Source organism: Larus michahellis, chromosome 3 (assembly GCF_964199755.1).
Source record: "Larus michahellis chromosome 3, bLarMic1.1, whole genome shotgun sequence".
In the NCBI taxonomy this organism is placed as follows: domain Eukaryota; kingdom Metazoa; phylum Chordata; class Aves; order Charadriiformes; family Laridae; genus Larus; species Larus michahellis.
The window spans coordinates 52,029,996-52,048,930 of NC_133898.1; the positions used below are offsets into that span (position 1 = coordinate 52,029,996).

Consider the following 18,935-nt stretch of genomic DNA (forward strand, 5'->3'; position numbering starts at 1 on the left):
ATGTAGTGGGATGAGCAGGAGTGGGATAGGCAGGAGGGCAACGCCTGCGGGCAGCTTCAATCGCACTGGTGTGCACACCCTCTGTGTGCTTTGGAGCCATGGCTGAAGGTAACAGATAAAACTCATGGTGTTTCAGGAACAGGTATTTAAGGATGGTGCCTGGAAGAAAACGGTGTTCAGCTTTAACATACATTGCCACCCTGTGCATCACTCGTGCTGCTATGCTGTCACCTTGAAATCTTGCCTGGTGATGTGGCTCGTAAAGAGATCTCTGCAGACTGCAGGAGCCTAATGACTTCCAGAGGTGTCCTGTTGGGAATTAATTGCATTCGACCTGACATCTGTCTCTTGGCTGGCAGGGCCTTCACACCCTGGCAGGCACACACTTTGCAGACCAACGACAGACCTGCCCTGTAGCCCCTGTTGGGAGAGAGCTGGTGGGCTGGAAAACCTGCGGTTCCTGAGACAGTGTAATCGTGGAAGAAGGACTGTATTACTCAGGGCTGTCTTGTATTGTTTTAATGTCACAATATGTCCGTTGCATCAGTGTGCCAAATGAAAATGTACACAGCCTTGTGTCACAGCCTCTTATCGTCTGTGTTCACCTACTGTCCAGGGAGTGTTAAAACCTTGGGAGCATGTCTGAGGAGCAAAGCCGTTCTAGGTCAGTGGTTCAAATCCTGCCTGCCGCTCTCCTGAGACAGTAGCAACATGGTGTTGGTGTCTGTCCATAACGGAGTATCACAAGAGATGTGTTTCGCTTTCCTCTCACCTGTAACAGTCTCTGAGTATCCACTGACAGCACCAAGTGGTAGCAATAACAGTCATTTTAGGGGAGAAATGCACTTCTCACTGCTTTCAAAAAGTGATTTCATGGTAAAAGAGGAAAACTGCTTGAAGTCCCTTTCCTTGTAAAACACTTGAGTGAGGGAGGTATGTAAGTGATACATATATCTGTATGTTTCTGACCTTCCAGAGAGCCTCGGGATGAGCCCATCATTCTTAACGTGTGACTAGCAAAGTGTTGTATTTTATGAGAACTGAGACATTTTATTGCCATTTTCTGCTCATTCCTCTTTTTTCCACCTGCCCTCCCCAGGCATCACCTCTCCTGGGCACTTTCAGCCACGTTCGACACCAAGGCTGAGATCTCAGAGATGCGAAGTTTCCCCACAGTCTCATGACATGAAGCAGCAGGGTGAGGAGAGGGAAAGGCTGTCCCTGTCCTCTGGGAGAAGGACTGCAGTGTGAAAACATCCCTTATTACACGTCAGAGTGTTCACAAAAGAGAGAAACTCCATGAATTCCCCCACAGCAGAACAAGCACCCATAGAGCTCATCCCACAGTATGGAACTGAACTCTGAAAAGCAGAAATTCCTTGAAGCGATATATGGTCAGTCTCCTTGGGCCATACCAGGTGTGGAGGCCACATGTCCAGGAGGCTGAACGTCTCCTTCCCCAGTCAGCACGTGAGTCTGGTGTGTGAGGATGTGCCTTGGCCCACAGAGAGGTGGTGTGGATAAAGTGCATTCCTGGTTTTGCTGCTGGCTGAATGTGGGACATCGGGTACTTCATGTCCCCGGGCTTGTGTTGGCACTTAAATGCCCTTTGCATGCTTTAGCTTCTCGGGTGGGATCCATCTCACTTGACTGTACACATTTAATAGCTGGGCATCTACCCTAAGTTAGTCCATGAGGGTCTGCCTACAGGCAAATAAAAGGCACAGCCATCTCCAAAGGACTCTTATGGATGAGGACATGATGAATCACTTTCTGGAGGTGCTGATCTTCTACACTGACTGTGGAAAAAGCTGAGGTGAGTTGCTTGGACTCTCCTCTGCAGACCTAAATTTCAGTCAAATGACGGCCACATTTGTAGCACCAGGCCTGCCTCTTCTCACACGTTTGGACAGCATCCATACATTTGGACAATGGGAACTTGGTCTCAGCAGGGAGCCAGCAGACATCAACAATGGATGCAATTATAGGGAATAAACATGGGAATATATGCTCTGAAAAATAAACGTTTCCTCACAGCACTCTGTGAAAAATAGCAGAACAGAAAGGAACTAATTCTGTTTCACCTAATTGCTCTCCATAAATCATCTCTTGGCAGCAAGCTCGTCCAGTCCACCAAAGGGCCAATTAAAGCAAAGGGAGGCTGAGCGCTGTTTCTACTCAGGGCTATGTTTTGTGTTATAGGAACTGCAATTTATCCAAGAGGGTGTCATCCCTTGCCTTTCCAAGCACAGAGGAATATCTGTGCCTGTCTGGCTCTGAGCCTTGCCATTATTCTTTCAGAGCATCCACAGCGCATTGACTGGTGTCCTCTCCAGCACAGTGTTTTACTGTCCAGTGTGAGATAGGATGTTGTACATAAAAGCCAGGTAGCAGAAGCAGCACAGTGTCCGATGAACAAGGCCATGAAACCTGGAAATCAACAGCAAGTAGGTATGCATTTCATTTTAAAATCCCACGTTACAGTGCAAACAGAACTCCTTCAATGCATAGTCTATTAAAATCCCCCCCCAGGGTAGCATGTTCTGACACTTTGCCTGGGTTTTCCCTGCTGCTCAGTACACATAGAATCATAGAATCATCTAGGTTGGAAAAGACCTTTAAAATCATCAAGTCCAACCATCAACCTAACATTGCTAAAACCACAACTAACACCACGTCTACCCATCTTTCAAATGCCTCCAGGGATGGTGATTCCACCACTTCCCTGGGCAGCCTGTTCCAGTGCTTGACAATCCTTTCAGTGAAGAAATTTTTCCTAATATCCATCCTAAACCTCCCCTGGCGCAACTTGAGGCTGTTTCCTCTTGTTCTACTGCTTGTAACTTGGGAGAAGAGACAGACGCCCACCTCGCTACAACCTCCGTTTGGGCAGTTGTAGAAAGCGATAAGGTCTCCCCTCAGCCTCCTTTCCTCCAGGCTAAACAACCCCAGTTCCCTCAGCCGCTTCTCACTTGTTCTCCAGACCCCTCATCGGCTTCATTGGCCTTCTCTGGACTTGCTCCACAATCTTGATGTCTTGTGGTGTGGGGTGTAAGAGACAGGCTGTAAATTCCCCAAAAAGGGGAAGAAGGCCATCCAAGCCTTCAATGGAATGCCTCAAACACTCACAAGGAAATAAATAATGCAGGCCTGACATTCAAAGAGCTGATAAGACTCACAGGCACTGGAAAAGCAGTGGGAGGACTGTGTCTTGTGAAGACAAGATAGTTCTGCCACTTGTGTGGTGAGCTTGCTAGTTCTCAGTTCTCGAGGCCATTGTGTCCAATAAGTGACCTTTTCTTCATTACCCACAAAATGCATATGAAGGCGCACACCTTGCATATGCTAATGAAGATTATAGAGATCATGCTAAACATATATGACTATGGCACTTGTCTCTCCACCCAAATCATGCTACACGTCACCTGGGAGAAGGGAGAAACCTGAGACGAGGCTGTCCTTGGCAAGGGGGGTGGACCGTGCTAATTCGGCAAACATAAAAGGGGAAAATAAGTCCCCCTAGAGAGGTAACAAAGAAGGGGAACAAAGAAGAGGAACAAAGAAGAGGAACAAAGAAGATCGTGCCTGGGAAGATTTTTCCCAAGAAAGAAGACACTACCTGGGAAGATTTTTTCCAAGAAAGGAGAATATTATGCCTGGGAAGATTCCCTGAAAAAGATGCCGGAACCAGGACCGGTGATCTCTTTATCTCTGTCTTTTTTCTCTATCTTTTCCTTTCTCTATTGCTCAGTTTCTCTTTTCTCTTAGAATTGTTAAATAACGGTTAACGTTGTTAAGTAACGACCTCAAGTACCACTTGCCATAAGTTGTCCTATACCTGTTGGTACGTAACACAATGCATACCTCACTTTGCCATAATTTGCCATATGCCTAACCAATTATCGTGGACTTGCTAAGACCTATACTAACCATTTTGGGAAACTAATAAATGTTTGTATATGGACCTTGAGATTTATCTCACCTTAGTCCGCCCTGTTGGGGATTTACAAATCTGAGTTGCTTACCCCTGTTCTTTCCTGAGAGTGGGACGTGACAAGGGGCCCAAAACTGAACACAGTGTTTGAGTTGTGGCCTCACCAGTGCATATCCTGGACCGAGCCCTCCCCACCATCTAGCACCACCCCAAACCTGGGGCCATCCCTCCTGCACACACCCAGCCCCTGACCCAAAACCAGCCCCACACTGGCAGAGCGTCCCTGGCCATGGCCACCTCTGGGCTCTGCTGTCCATCCTGAAGGCATCAAGACCTGCCCGCCGAGACAGCCCCGCCACCGGCCGTGCCAGGCTGCTCTCCCACCTGTGAGAAACAGCGGTTACACCCCGCCATGTGGCTCTGGTTTCTCTCTGGGGGCTTGCCACCATAGCACGATGCAGGGCCCTGGCTGGCTGCTGGGCACCTTGAAGTCATCCCCAGCCCAGTGGCAACCTCCTGCCTGGCCCATGCCTGCCAGGGAGGGACACCAGGCCCTGCACACACCCTTCCCACGGGGCGGGCATGGCTGCTCTGCCCCGGGGGAGGAGGACAGGGCACCGCCTGGCCGCTCCCGCAGCCGGCATGGCCGGGGCCGGCCGCTTTCCTTCCCTGTTTGCTTTCAGGGTGTTTGCCTCTGCCGCTGTTGGGAGCAGCCGGGAGGTCGATCTCACCCTGCAGTTCCAGGAGGCGCAACGGAGGAGGGCTGGAGGACGCCACTGCCTCCTCCATACCACACTTCTTTCCTCCCCCTTTTCCTTCACAAGGCGCTAGAGGTATTTTTGCTCCCTCTTCCTTTTCCCCCTCTTCCCCCCCTACCTTCTGCCTCCCAGCGCCTGCTAAGCTTCATCTCCCCTGGTATTTCTCTGAGGGAGGGAGCCATGCCCTACCTGCACCAAGACTCGAAGCCGAGGCCGCCCGCACTGCCTGGGGCCGCGCGTCCCACCATCAGCTCAGGGAAGACCTACGAGGAGCTGAAGCAGGATTGCCTGCGCAGGGGCGTCTTGTTCGAGGACCCCGACTTCCCCGCCTGCAACTCCTCTCTCTTCTTCAGTGAAAAGCCGCCTGTTCCCTTCGTCTGGAAGAGGCCTGGGGTGAGTGTGCTGCTGGGCGGAGGAGGGTGGGCCCTTTCACTCCTTTCATCCTGCCAGAAGTCAGACGTTGCCGTGTGTTGGGACCACACCAAACGCGTGGAGCGATCAGGGAGATGCGGAGGCAAAGTGCAGGGGGAAACTCTTCTCACCTCAGGGGCAGCAGCACAGGGTCGGCATGTCACCCACAAAGAGCTCAAGCTGTGGGACGAGAGGGTTTGGAAGGCTTCACCCCATTTTTTAGATGTAGCTGGTTGTATAGCCACGCTTTATGCATGTGTATTTATGTACATGCATAAACAGCTTGCAATCAGCCTTCTCTCTCATTATTACCAAACAAAAGCAATGTGAAGATGAAAACAAGAGGACATGCAAGGAGCTAAGGGTAAAATGCATTATGATGATTTTCTAACTATGTAAAAATCAAGTGTCATTAATGTGGTAAATTCATAACTAAGGTTAAAAAAACTCTAAAAATTCAAACATTTTCACTTTTAGAGTATGAGACTTTTACACTTTACTTCTCTCTTGCATCGTGAAACACAGAGATTACAAATACATGCCATGGTTACTGAGCCATTCAGCAGTAGCCAAGGGCTTGATGAGTATCTCTTAATGCATCTTGCATAACAATCATTAATAACACAGCAAGAGCCTGAAGCTTCACTGGTCACATGCTCTCGGATCACAAATCGAACATCACTCCAGGTTTCTTCTCCCCGCTTAACTGTAACTAATAACCACAGAAAATTTGTGGCTACATTTCATTTCTTTGCTAATGACTGACGTTTATACTCTTTTTCTTCATAGTCTGAAAGCTTCTCCCTTAGTAGAAAACTTTCCTTTGGCGACACTGATACCAAGGGAGAAAAAGAACAAAATAAGCTTAAAGAAGGGTTTAAGTTTTGGCTTAACTTAATCCACAATGATAGTCATTCAAATGCCTCAGCATCTGGCCGTTAACACGGTTACACTACAGACCAGAATTAAAGCTATTACTCCTGAATAAGTTTCATCTGTGGAAAAATAGGAGTTCCCAACACATGGTAAGTGCAGCTCCTGCACTTACCTGCCTTGCCTATCTGTGTCCCAAAAGCCAGGTGGGCTGTGGGGCGGCCCCTCCAGCACAGTACGGGACTGTGGGGCTGAGCTGCTTTTGGTGTGGTGACTCCGGACTGCTGTGTGACATCAAAAATGCAAGTACCTGCAACGCTAAATCAGAAAGAATGATTTTCCTTTAGCCAGCCATTAGGTGCTAATTTGTCTCTTTTTTTTCCATTTGGGCCTTCACAAAAGTTAAACTTTGCTATAAAACGTCACCAGGAGCAGCTGAGAGCTTGTGTGTCCTTGTGTGCGGTACCCAGGGACAGCAGAGGGTGGTCTGTCTGTTGTAGTTGTCACTCTCTTCTTCAGGATCTTTGTACACTGAACTGGAAACATTTCCAGGATGAGTAAGTTACCTGAAACAGTATCTGCCTTTACGCTCCAATTCCCACCATGCAAAAAAGTGAACATTTGTGAGCCGCACAGAGAGAAATAAAGCTCAGAGGAGGCTGAGAGGATGTATAAGGGCAGGGTTTTAGTTATGCTCTTCTCTGGCTCCTCAGCATTTGAGCTAAATCAGTTTCACCTCTATTATCCCCCAGGAACAGCAGCAAAATAGAGGCACTGTAACACCATTTCAAGTTAACACGTTTTACTTTGCAAGTGGGATATAGGCCTGGAGCCAGGTTAGTTGCCACAGCTCAGCTAGCGAAGCCGTGGTGCTGGAGAGGGTAAGCACAAGAGCACAGCCTCTCCCTAGGGTATTTGTGTTCAAACTGCTTTTCACGGTGACTGGTTTTTACTGCCTCTCCTACAAGTATTTTACAGTAGCTTGAATTAAGCGTAGCACAATACACGCAGGAGATTGCAGGGCCAAATAATGTTAGTCTTCAGATTTACACCCTGTTAGAGTTAACCTTTAGTAATGAGAGTAGAGAAGGCTCTCTCATTATCTTGACATGCATGTACCTGCATGTATACACGTTTGTATGCAGCGTGAAGACCCTCAGCTAGCCCTAATCTGTAAATCTCCACCTGCAATCAGTGAGCTACATGGCTCTGCACCAGCTGAATATCTCATTTTCTACATAAATCTTAAGTGCTCTAAGATTTAGAAAGATATTTCATGATTTCTTGTAGCAGTCCCTTTTTATTACAAATTAAGTCTTTGGAACTATACCTTATGAAAATTTTAGAACAATCTGAAGAATAGAAGTCCCTCTCCTCTCCTCTCCTCTCCTCTCCTCTCCTCTCCTCTCCTCTCCTCTCCTCTCCTCTCCTCTCCTCTCCTCTCCTCGCCTCTCCTCGCCTCTCCTCGCCTCTCCTCTCCTTTTCCCTTCCCTTCCCTTCCCTTCCCTTCCCTTCCCTTCCCTTCCCTTCCCTTCCCTTCCCTTCCCTTCCCTTCCCTTCCCTTCCCTTCCCTTCCCTTCCCTTCCCTTCCCTTCCATTTTCTCCTTCCCTTTTCCATTTTCCCTTTTCCCTTCTTAATTTATGTCTACATTCAACTTCTGGGATAAATTCAACAGTTCAGTGTCTAGGAAAGTTAGACATATAGGTTGAAGAACGAAAAAAAAAAAAAACGCCAAAAAGGAAAGACAAATGAGTCTATGGTCTACAGGAGGAAGTAAGAAGGAAATTCTCCTAATATGAACAGCCACTGGCAACCAGTATTACAGGTACCGTATGCTGGAACTGCGCAGAGAAATGTAATCACAGAAACAACTAACTGGCCTCGCCCTCAGCCTTTCTTAGGCCTCCATGTACCCCCTTCGCCAATGTGAGACGGAGGCGCAGGGGATGCAATTTGTTTTCCTTTGAGTCTAAAGAAACACAGGTTTGATGTAGCATCAGGAGAGTCATGGATCACCTTGTTTCATCTCTCTGAGGATTGCATGTCCCTACTTCTAAGCAATATCCTTGTGCAGGCGAATCCTTGAATTACTGTATGCTCTGTGTGAACGCATGATTCACCTCTGGGTTTTGTCCTTTAACATCCTGAAAGGCCTGATACACATTATTATGCCATCCAGCCTGAAAATCCCTTTAAAATTAATATTTTTGCAACACCCTCTCAAAAACTGCAGAGTGTGTTTTTCTTTTGTGTAGCGGAGAATGTGGCACAGGTCCAGTCAAAATACTTTCAATTCCTTTTTATTGATTTTTTTTATTATTATTGGGTTCGTTTGCTTTAGACATAGGAGATTGAAAATATCTTTCCATATGTCAGTTGTAGATCTGTGTAATACGCAATGAGCCATCAATATAATGTTCAGACCCATGTCAGCAGAAAGGTTTTTTATCACATCCCTTGCTAACAGAGTTTCTTGGTAACAGCTAAATACAGCTCTCGCCGCAAGAATTATGTTCCCCAGGAGCAATGATGATAAAACAAGGCATGTTATTAAAATTCATCTACATTATCAGCTGTTGTTATATTTATGTCTAAAGGCAATGAGCTGCATTTTTTATTGTTCACGTCCAGTCCCCACAAGACTGAGTGTATTTAACAAGCAGGTGGGCCAGGTAAGGAGGAGCTGCTCTTTGATTTCCTTTTGCTCCACACACCAGGGACATGACATGATGCAGTATCTCCTCCCCAGAGCACCTGTGGCTGAGGCACATCCTGGCCATCACCTCCTCCCCGGCAAAGGCAAACAAAAAATATGTAAACCAGCTTCCTCCTGAATATCGCCTCTGCAGGGTCAGCTTCACAGGAGCAGTGCTGGTTCACAGGGGACCATGTCCTGGCTCCAGTGGTGGCGAGCAGCCAGATGCTTCACCAATAAGTGCAGAAAGCTGAACAAAATTACCAATACCCTGCCCTGATGGCCTCAAAAAATGCAGTGTTATGAACCAAAAGCAACTCAGTTTCCTTCTAGGCAAATGCAGGGGTTAAATGACTGAATGTGTTCTTCTATTCCCGCCCCCCCTCCTCAGCTTTTTTCTTTATGGAATCTTCTGCCAGTCAGGCAGAGGGTCTGCTTCATGCCATAGGGTCTGCAGTAACATATCAGGGCAGACTGATTAACTACAGGCATATTCCTCCACTAATACATTAGATACCCTCCTCCTCCCTTTTCTAGTCAGTTCAATCACTTAAATTCAATTTACAGTTCATGGGAAAGGGGAGAAAAGAGGAGAATTCCTGCAACTTTTATTGGTTTACCACTGTATTTTTTTTCTAATCAGCTGTGGAACTAGTAATTGAACTAAAACAATCAAATGAATGCTTGAGAATGCCACCATGAGCACCAGTCCCTCTGAGCACACAAGGGTGGGTAGTGTTCCCTCCTCCTAAAAACTAACTTGGTAAAACAAACAAGGCTGGAATCTACCTTTGTTGTTTGCTCATTTGAGGAGGAAATGGACTCATGGTTGTCAGACACTGCATGTACCAGGTATTACCTGCAGATAAACAAAGCCCTTAATAGTGCACTTAAAGGTAAATTGCCAGTTTTAGTTTTTCCAGCCATTGTGGAGAAAAAAACACCAACCAAACAACCAAAAAAACTTTATCCAGGGTTGTATCCTAACACTGAGATTCTAGACCAGGAGGTGCTATATTAACAATTGCCTACAGACGAATAAAGGACGTCAGCCTTTAATTGTCAGCCAACTAATTATGAAAAAAATGAGAATAGTTGGTTCTTTAATCGCTCTACATTATAATTAATTAGCAAAGATTCCCCATCTAGTTTTTCGTGGTGGCTACACTGCTGCAGGCTAATACAGCTGATGTGGCACACACAGTGCTGCACATCTGGGCTCAGAGTGGTGGTGGTATTTTCCTGGCATGGTCTAAGTCATTTTTGTGTCTCTCTCCCACTCTCTCAGGACATTGTCAAAGACCCCAAGTTTATCCTTGGAGGAGCCACGAGAACTGACATTTGCCAAGGGGATCTTGGTGAGTGATTCCCCCTGGGTGGACGCATTCATGCCTACACCCCATGAGGAGCAGCAGGAATATCCTCACACATGAGGGGATGTTGTCCCTCCTGAACTGGAAGGAGCAGTGAAGCTGGAGGTACTGCCCATGCTCACCTTGCCCACAGACACCTCTTTGGTAGCACCCTCCCATCTGTGCCAGGGGCTATCCTGGTACAGTTGGATTCAAAGTCAGGGCGGGATCTCCACGCGAGGGAACTGTGAGCGCAAGGGAGCCTTTTGTCCACCAGCACCTCCAGACTGCAGCACAGTCTCTGCCCTGGCTGGGCAGGGACATGCTGCCTGGGGACACACGGATTTGGATTTCAGGAGCAGTGACAGCTAACTGCCATAACATGTCCTCTGGCCTCTACGCCACCTTCTCCTCCTGAAGGGAAGAAAATTAGGGTTTTTTCCCCCTTCTCAATTCACAGGTGACTGCTGGCTATTAGCAGCCATAGCTTCTCTCACACTGAATGAAAAAACACTAGCAAGAGTGGTGCCACTGGATCAAAATTTTGGGCCAGATTATGCTGGAATATTTCACTTCCAGGTAAGATGAACATCTGGTATTAGCATGAACACATTTCTGAGCAGTTGGTCACTACATGTCATGGTCTATTTTGTGGTGGGGTTGTTGGTTATCGTGGAAGAGACATTGAAAAAACAGGGATTGCTGAGCTTACAGTGTTGTTTGTGTTTTGAGGAACAACCTAGAGGGCTATGTCAGCCTCCCGCAGGCACACATGTCGTCACTTCTGCTCTGTCAAGAGATATATGGCTTTAGAAATAATTTCACACTTTCCTGGGCATAAAAAACCTATTTAGGATATAAGGCCTTAAAGGAGTTGGACTGGAATTTGTGATACGTGTGTGTCTTAAAGGTGTCTTGGATCATGTGGTGACCACTTGTGTAGCTACATTTTCCAGTCAAGGAGCCACAGTACAGCTCTACACTTTTCCAGTAGTGACATTTCCAGAGTGACATTTTCCAGACAAGGAGCTACAGTACAGCTCTACATTTTTAGTCTTAGTCTTTTCTTAACATAGATTACCTTTCCTTCAGAGCAGTCTATCATGGTATAGTGGGAATGAATGATACACCTACGACTTCTAATCGAGCCTAGGATTGCCACTAACTTACAATTAGAAGTGCTGGGACAACAGAGTCCTGCACTCAGGAAATTAGGTGCTGTCAGCAAACTCATGCCCTACCCTTTCTAAATAGTTTTGGCAGCACAACGAGTGGCTGGATGTTGTGATTGATGACCGATTACCCACCTTCAAAGGCCGTTTGGTTTTCCTGCACTCAGCTGAACACAATGAATTTTGGAGTGCCTTACTAGAGAAAGCCTACGCCAAGTAAGTCACACTGTGCATACATGATTCGCTATTTGTACATACATTATTCACAATTTGTACATACATTATTCACGACTCAAGTGAATGGCTTCTATCCGGTATTTTTTAGTGGTGGTGGTGGGCTTTTTTGCATTTGCTGCTGCCGTGATCTAAAGATGTTATGTCTATCTCTTGTGAGCTGGTCCAGCTTCCAGCACACCACTAGATACAGCCCTCGCTCATACCAAAGCCTGAATCCTGCCATTTATGTCTCTGCTGAGACCTCGTTTGATGGTTCTGGCTAACTCTGTATTTTTAAATGATTTAGCAGGTAGCAAGCCACTGACACACAGGGATATTCAGTCCTTGCCAGCCTGACAACTGGCATTAAAGAAAGAAAAGCCCCAGGCTTTAAGGATGTGGAGAAATGAATGACTTCTTAAAAACACAATAAGAAGGAAAGCAGAATGATCCCAATACTCCTCCCATATATCCTGGGTACATTCTGGGGTACTTCTTTTGGCTTCAGTGCCATTGCTGCAATTTTACACCCGCGTGAGAAAGCTCTCAAACACAGGTATCTATCTTCAAAGTTTTGAAAGCGTGTCTCACGGTCAGCATGTGTTTTCCAGGCTGAACGGCAGCTACGAGGCTCTGAAAGGAGGCAGTACAATAGAAGCCATGGAGGATTTCACTGGTGGTGTAGGAGAAATGTATGAGGTTAAAAAGGCTCCTGAAAATTTCTATGAAATCCTAGAGAAAGCTCTGAAAAGACGCTCAATGGTGGGCTGTTCTATTGATGTAAGTAAGAAATGGGGTCTGAATTTCTCAGTTTAGTTTTGTGGTTTCTGTGTTAAAAAAATACTTTTTAAAGGTAGATTAAATTAATGACAAGTAGACGGATATGCACTTAACTCTGCAAATAATAGCTGTGAACTGATAGATATGTAATATTAATGTAGTCCTTAGTACAGTTCTTTAAAAGAAAATAAACATATTCATCACTTTTCAACAGGTGATGACCACTATATGACATGAGTATGAGCACTCAGTGAGAGTGAACTTTATTTCCCGACTTATTTTGTCACTTAACATTAAAATCGTCCATAGCTTTTTGAGGACTTACTGGTTCTAGACACTACAAAATTGGGTTTTTTTCAGCCCTGAATTCCATATCAACACCTTAGGGGACTCAAGACAATTTTCAGGATCAGTTTGTTTGTTTGTAAACAGGGGGTTTAAGGTACGTAAGGTTTATCCGTCCAGAGACTGAAACCTCCACCCATGTCTCCTTGACTTTCTGGCAAAAAATGCCTGAGCTGCTCTACAGCAATAGCCCCATTCTCATTCTGTTCCTTGCTCATTGTGCTCAGTGGAAAAAGTGGTTTGGAAACAAATGTATGCCAAGTTTCTCCACCAGAATGAGCAGCTGGAGAAAAAGTTTTCAGAGCAAATGAAAAATCCCACCAAGCACAAAATGTTTCATTTCAGACAGTTGTAAAAAAGGCAAAAGAAGTGCCCAGGCTGGGGTAGAAGGAAGGAGGCTTTCATTTGCCCTCTGCCCGAGAGCCTCATTGTTGAACATTTGGCTGGGCTGAGAAAGACCTGTTGTCTCAGACCCATTGCCAGCCTGACTGAAAGCAAGGCTTTTCCGCAAGCTCTCTTTTACTCAAGACTGTGCCCTCAACTTTAGGGTTCATTTTTTTCTGATTTTAGTTTCCCTTTCTCTCCTGATGAAGCTTTGCTGCTTGCAAAGACTAATAAAGTATTCATTGAACTAGAGAGAGTGTCTGATACTCAGCTGGCTGATGGGACCCTTCACTGCCATCACTACTCCATCAATGTCTTTTTACAAGAAATGAGACCATATTAACACCTGATCTCAATCTGAGAACACCTTTTCCCATACCTTAAACTGACACAAACTACATCTGAATGGGAGTTTAGATTGAGATCCTGGAAATGTAAATAGTATTGATACAAAATCACAGTGGTAGAGAAGGCATTTCAGTCTGGAATCACCTTATTTTCCCTCTGGGTGAATAATGCTAAAATAAAAATAAAAATCAAAATCCTTTCCTCAAAGGGCACCATTGCACCTTCACTGTTGCATCAAGCAGAAAAACAAGTTTCCTGTTCATAGTATTCGTTAGCCACTGACTTCCCACCTGAGGCTTGGAAGGGACCAGGTGGCACCACTTGCGGTCTCATGTCGAAGAGAGAGATTCACATCTTTTTCCCATATTTCAGACCAGCAGTGCTGCCGAGTCAGAAGCCAAAACCCGCTTTGGCCTTATAAAGGGCCATGCTTACTCCGTGACTGGCATCGATGAGGTATGTTCAGCAGCGCGGCGTAAGGAGAGACCTGGGGAAAAGATAAGGGAGTGTCCCCCATCCTCAGGTGATGAGGGGAGTTATCCTGACAAAATTATCCAAATTTCCATACATCTTTCCCTCCCACATCTCCTGTAGCGGTCTGTACCTTTTACCCAGCTGTCCCAGCCTTTGCACACTGGAGACCTGCTTCCTAGCTACTGACACTTGGTATTTTCTCTATTTCCTTTTTCCCCAGGTGAGCTATCGGGGGATGCAAGTGCAGCTCATCAGGATAAGGAACCCCTGGGGACAGGTCGAGTGGAACGGCCCTTGGAGTGACAAGTGCGTGAGCTGTCCCATACACTGGTCTCACAAAGGCCAAATCCCAGCTGCTGCTCCACAGCTAGCCTTCTGCAGCCCCAGCTATTCCACAGAAAATTAAATCAAGGGTTTACACATGCTTAACAGTATTACTGCCATATTACATGTCACCCTCAGTATTTTCAAAGCTACTCAATCAAGGGGACCCTGTCAAGGCTGTTTAGCCCCCAAAATCTAGCATTAGGAAAAATCATGCATTAATATAAATAAGCTAAGTTAATTTTAAGACGCTCCCGATTGGAAAAATTATAGATTTGGAGTGATATTTTAATTTATTTTTCTGCAAGCCTGTTGTTGTAGTACTTGTATCACAACATCCATACTTTGTCCCACTGGAGATAATCTGAAAACGGTTATTGTATTTCCCCCTCTAAGTACCTACAACAGTATTGGTCTGAAAACCAGTCTGGTTTTACTACCAAAGGAAATGGAAGGGCTAAAGAAAAAAAATTAAATAGTAAAAAATAATGCTACGTTCCTCCCCAAAATACACTTTTAAATATATCTTTGCACACATGCATGGCTTCATTTTTGTTTCACTTTTTTCTACAAAAATTAATTGCCACATACTTATAGTTAAGCTTGGGTTTGTTTTTTTGCAGCTCTCCAGAGTGGCGTTCAGTCAGTCCATCAGAGCAGAAACGCCTATCTCAGGCAGCGCTGGATGATGGAGAGTTCTGGTAAGGCTCAGGATTTTAAAGTGTGTGGCTCTACTCAGAAATCAAGGCACAAGTGGACAAAACAATTGACAAAGGAGAAGTCTCTGAGTGATGAAATGCTCACTTTCCTCTTAGGAGACTGCTGGTAGAACACTCACTTGGTTTTCTCTGTGTTTCATGTGTGCACATGTCTATTTTAATAACAAAACCTTTTTTAAAGTCAGCTTAGTTAATGGCATTAGCATATTTCAAATTCTGTGTATCTATCTGCCATGAATGTAACACCCTTTAAATCCTTACCATGAACAAAGGCAGGCTCTACAGAAGGGAGCGTTGTATTGCACTGTATCACTCATGAAATGCCTTCAGGGTTGATGCTGGGCATACACTGGAAAGGAAGGAAGTCCTGAGAAGCAATAGTACTTGTTACAGAAAGTAAAAGAACACCAAGATATGTGTGAAATGGTGGAAAGGTTTAAGAAAAGATGAAATGAAATAGAAAAAAAAAAAGTGATGTAAATTGCTTTAAAAGTGTGTTCTTCATGCCAAATTCACAATCTCAGACAGAGCAGATGGCTGACTTGCACACGATCCCCCCCCACCATCAACCATCCTGTGCACCACTGACAATGTCTGATCACATTTTCTAGGGCCAGATGCTCATCTCTTTTACACAGAGGTAAGTCTAGAGGGGTATGTAGTGGAGCTATTCCAGATTTTTCCTGCAAGTTGAACCGAAGTTCACCTTTAGGCCTGAAAAGTGATTTGAAATAGACAATGCAGCACGTTAAGTCAGATTAAATGATTTATCCCAAACTTTAATAGCTCTGGATGGAAGTAGGTCCAGTGACTGATCCATTACTTAAGTATTTTTACATGGGATATTTTGAGTTATTTTGCTATTGATATTGCAACTGCAGTAGGCCATTTCCAGTTTTTCCAAAAAGCTTTTGTGTTTTGACTTTTTTTGTCTGTTTTTGACCTGGCTACATCTGGAGATTAAGGTGTGAATGAAAAACAGGAGGCAAAGACTTTACCTGAACCTAAGTAATTCCAGCAAGTCTCTCGGTACAGGGCATGACTTAAAGCCTGACTGGGTAATGAAGGTACAAACAGGCATCAAACAAGCAATGAAATTCATCAAAAAGTCATCTGTCCAACAGAGCTAAGCTGATAGTTAAGTAAATCCTCAGAAGGCCAATAAATATTAATGAGGTTTAACATACCCAGAGAAATGTTGGCTTTCCTCATCCAGCATCTCAGCCATTCAGAGCAGAAACAAAACCCATTGGAACTGAAACTTTTGCTGAAGGGGTTAAATGGACAAAAATCATATGCAGAAGATGAGAAATGCTTCCAAAACCAGTCGGGAAAGTTTGATACCAGGTAAACCCTCCACCCAGTCCATCAGACTTTTCCTAATGCCTTTTGACTCGTGTGTATTTCTCTAAGGAGTGTTTGCCCCTTTGCCCCCTCTAAGCCGCACCTTGATGGTTTCACCATCAGGCTTCACATACAGACTTTTCATGAGCAATGAATATGATCTATCCCTAAAGACATTAAAATGGCCAGGTGAGGAAAGAGTTGAACATAGATGCTTCTCTCCAGCTTTCACTTTGCTCCTTCTGTGGTCCTTGCTGATGCAGTTTAGCTGAGGAGATGGAGACTGAGCTATATTGAGCAGCTGAGGACTTTCAGCCGGTCTGTTCACCACTCCTGGTGGTGATTTGACTTGCCTCCCTGGAAAGCTGGGGTAATCTTTATGAGGTGCTTTGAAACCTGCTGCTAGAAAAAATGTGTAGCAAAGTAATTAGGTCCTCAAGAGTTCAAAACATGTTCTCCATGGTATGCATTATCTGCAGGCTTAGCAAATAACATAAGGTGCAATGGGGCTCTTCTTCTTGTGGTCAAGGTTTCTACTGAAGTAGACTTAATAGGAAGTTTTACCGTCAGTGAGCTTTTTGTACGTCATTTCTTAATCTGTCTGGAAGCTGAAAGGGAGCCCAGGAAACCTACTATGCACTCATGAACATCTTCTGTAGCTGTGCTGCAGGTTTTGGACCCAGCTTATTCCATGTGCTGACTGCACACAGAGCAATGGTCATTTCTCCTACACGGGCTTATTTCTGTTAAATGAAAAAGAAGAGAAAGAAGAATTATACCTGTTAATTCTCATGTATTGTGTCACATTTCATCCTAGGTGGAACAGGAAGGCTAAGAGAAAGGATAGTGCAGGGTACGAAATTAGGTCAAAAAATGATGGAACATTTAAAGTAAGATAAGAGTCATATTATCAGAGTGTCTTCAGTCAATGCAAAAAGGCAGCATAGCTGTAGAGGACTCCATGGGATAAGACAGCCAAGGTGGAAAACATGGTCTGATAAGAAATTTTGTCCCTTTTGTTCTTTGGATTTGTGAGGACTGAAGAAAACCTTTACGGTAACATGCTGAGGGCCTGCTGACCTCATAAAATACCCTAAAGGTATTTTGGCTACGTATTAGCAGTTAAGATCAGTCTGGTCCAGGTCAGACAAGATGATGTTTCTACTAGGTGTGAAGATGTCCTGCTGTTGACTAAAAAATCAGCTTCTCACTCACCCTGGTTCCTTCCCTCCTAAAATCAGAGGGTCAGAGTCTTCTCCTGCCTTCACCAGTGCAAACCCAGGATAGCCCTAGGGCAGTCAGAACAGGTCTTTTACCTCTCAGGAGCCAAACTGATCTATACAGTGCAACTTCTTCATCTGCTTTGCAGCATGTTTCCAAAGAGCCTAGAACTGCGTAGTGTGGCCAGGAAACTGAGCCACTTAGAGACAAATTTTGCTATGCTGTCCCTGCTTTAGTGTACTGAGCATCAAAGTGAGAATTAGCAGTGCCTAGGGCTAGCAATACATAAAGAGGACAGAGCTCAGGGAAGCACACCCTGCTGTTTCTTCCCACACTAAAACCAAGTTGTAAAATGGCCCATAGCAAGTATAAATTAACACCACCACAGACATGTATTTCTTATGCAGCAGAAAAATGGAGCTACCTGTGCCCAGTGAGCTACAATAAGGGCTAGCTGCGTCTGCCACTGCCGCAGATAAACATGTGGTCTCGGAGAGCTTTTCCTCTCCTGCTACTCCATTTTGTTATTACGCGTCAGCCACTGGAGGAAAAAGATATAGAAATTCGCATTAGGGAGGAGAGAGCAATTCAGGGCAGAGGATACATCTGGATGCTAAATTGCCCTGAGGAAGGCCTAATACCTCTCCCCCTTTACAGGGGGAGGTTCAGCCTACTGAGGCTACCCTCAGTCTTAGGGCATACGGACCTTCTTGCAGTGCCCACCATGCAAGCTCTTGTCTGTTAGGAGAGCTTCCCTGCTCTGTTCCCTTTGCCCAGGGCTACACGCCATGCCCAAATGTGTGCTTGACTCCAGCTGTCCCTTCTTTTGGCTGTCCTGAACACCAGGCTCCTTGGCCAGCAGGTCTGTTGATATCTTTTTGCCCTTTTACTTGCTAGATAAAATTGCATGGGTTATCTGCTTCTCAGCATGCTGAGCAGGCTAGGTTCAGCCAGCCCAGCAACTCAAAAACATCCCTATTGTGGCATTTAGTTCCTTTTTCCCATGGTCACGTATAGGTGTTCACCTTGGGTATAAAATAGATACAGCGCAATCTACATGACACAGTAGCAGGCAGCAGTGTTCAGGCCACCTTCAAGGGCAGGCTGGAACTGCTACGCAAGTCCAAACACACCTTTTGTCCTTCATGTTTGGTGTATGATTTTGCTAGGATAAGGTCCCAGGCGCCCATAGAGGAGGGGAGGGTGAGCAACTTGAGCCTAGGCACCTTAGCAGAAGCCCAAATGTGACTTTAACTGCAGTGCAGACAGGCTAGTCATACCATGGCTTGGCTAATCCACCCCCATGTTTCCCCTGTAGTGCTGTCATGCAGCTGGCATTGAACACAGCTGATTTGTAGGCAGACTTGGCTCCTGCACAGATGCCTGCCATCCTTTGCTTGGCTCTCCAGCAATATAGATGCAGACATTAAGGCCAGGATGATGTTGGTGAAATACCTCTTTCTACAGTAGGTTTTGTGCCAGTTTTACTTCTTTTCATCTTATGCTTAGCTGTAATTGAATAAAATCAATGGAGTTATAGTGTAAAAAGAAAGGTGTGAGAGCTGTCAGAATCAGGCGCAGACG

The 18,935-nt window shown here is 45.3% G+C and overlaps 1 protein-coding gene across 1 annotated transcript in view; it reads left to right on the forward strand.

Annotated features, from left to right (window-relative positions):
* Window positions 1–2,412: 2,412 nt before the first annotated feature.
* Window positions 2,413–18,935, forward strand: part of CAPN9 (calpain 9) — a 29,055-nt gene continuing 12,532 nt past the window's right edge. The window contains exons 1-10 of the mRNA XM_074580165.1: window positions 2,413–2,447; window positions 4,618–4,767; window positions 4,863–5,085; window positions 9,961–10,030; window positions 10,485–10,603; window positions 11,279–11,412; window positions 12,024–12,192; window positions 13,642–13,725; window positions 13,964–14,049; window positions 14,691–14,768. Of these exons, the coding sequence (XP_074436266.1) occupies window positions 4,873–5,085; window positions 9,961–10,030; window positions 10,485–10,603; window positions 11,279–11,412; window positions 12,024–12,192; window positions 13,642–13,725; window positions 13,964–14,049; window positions 14,691–14,768 (953 nt within the window). The 5' untranslated portion in view covers window positions 2,413–2,447; window positions 4,618–4,767; window positions 4,863–4,872. The remainder of the gene's footprint in view (window positions 2,448–4,617; window positions 4,768–4,862; window positions 5,086–9,960; window positions 10,031–10,484; window positions 10,604–11,278; window positions 11,413–12,023; window positions 12,193–13,641; window positions 13,726–13,963; window positions 14,050–14,690; window positions 14,769–18,935) is intronic.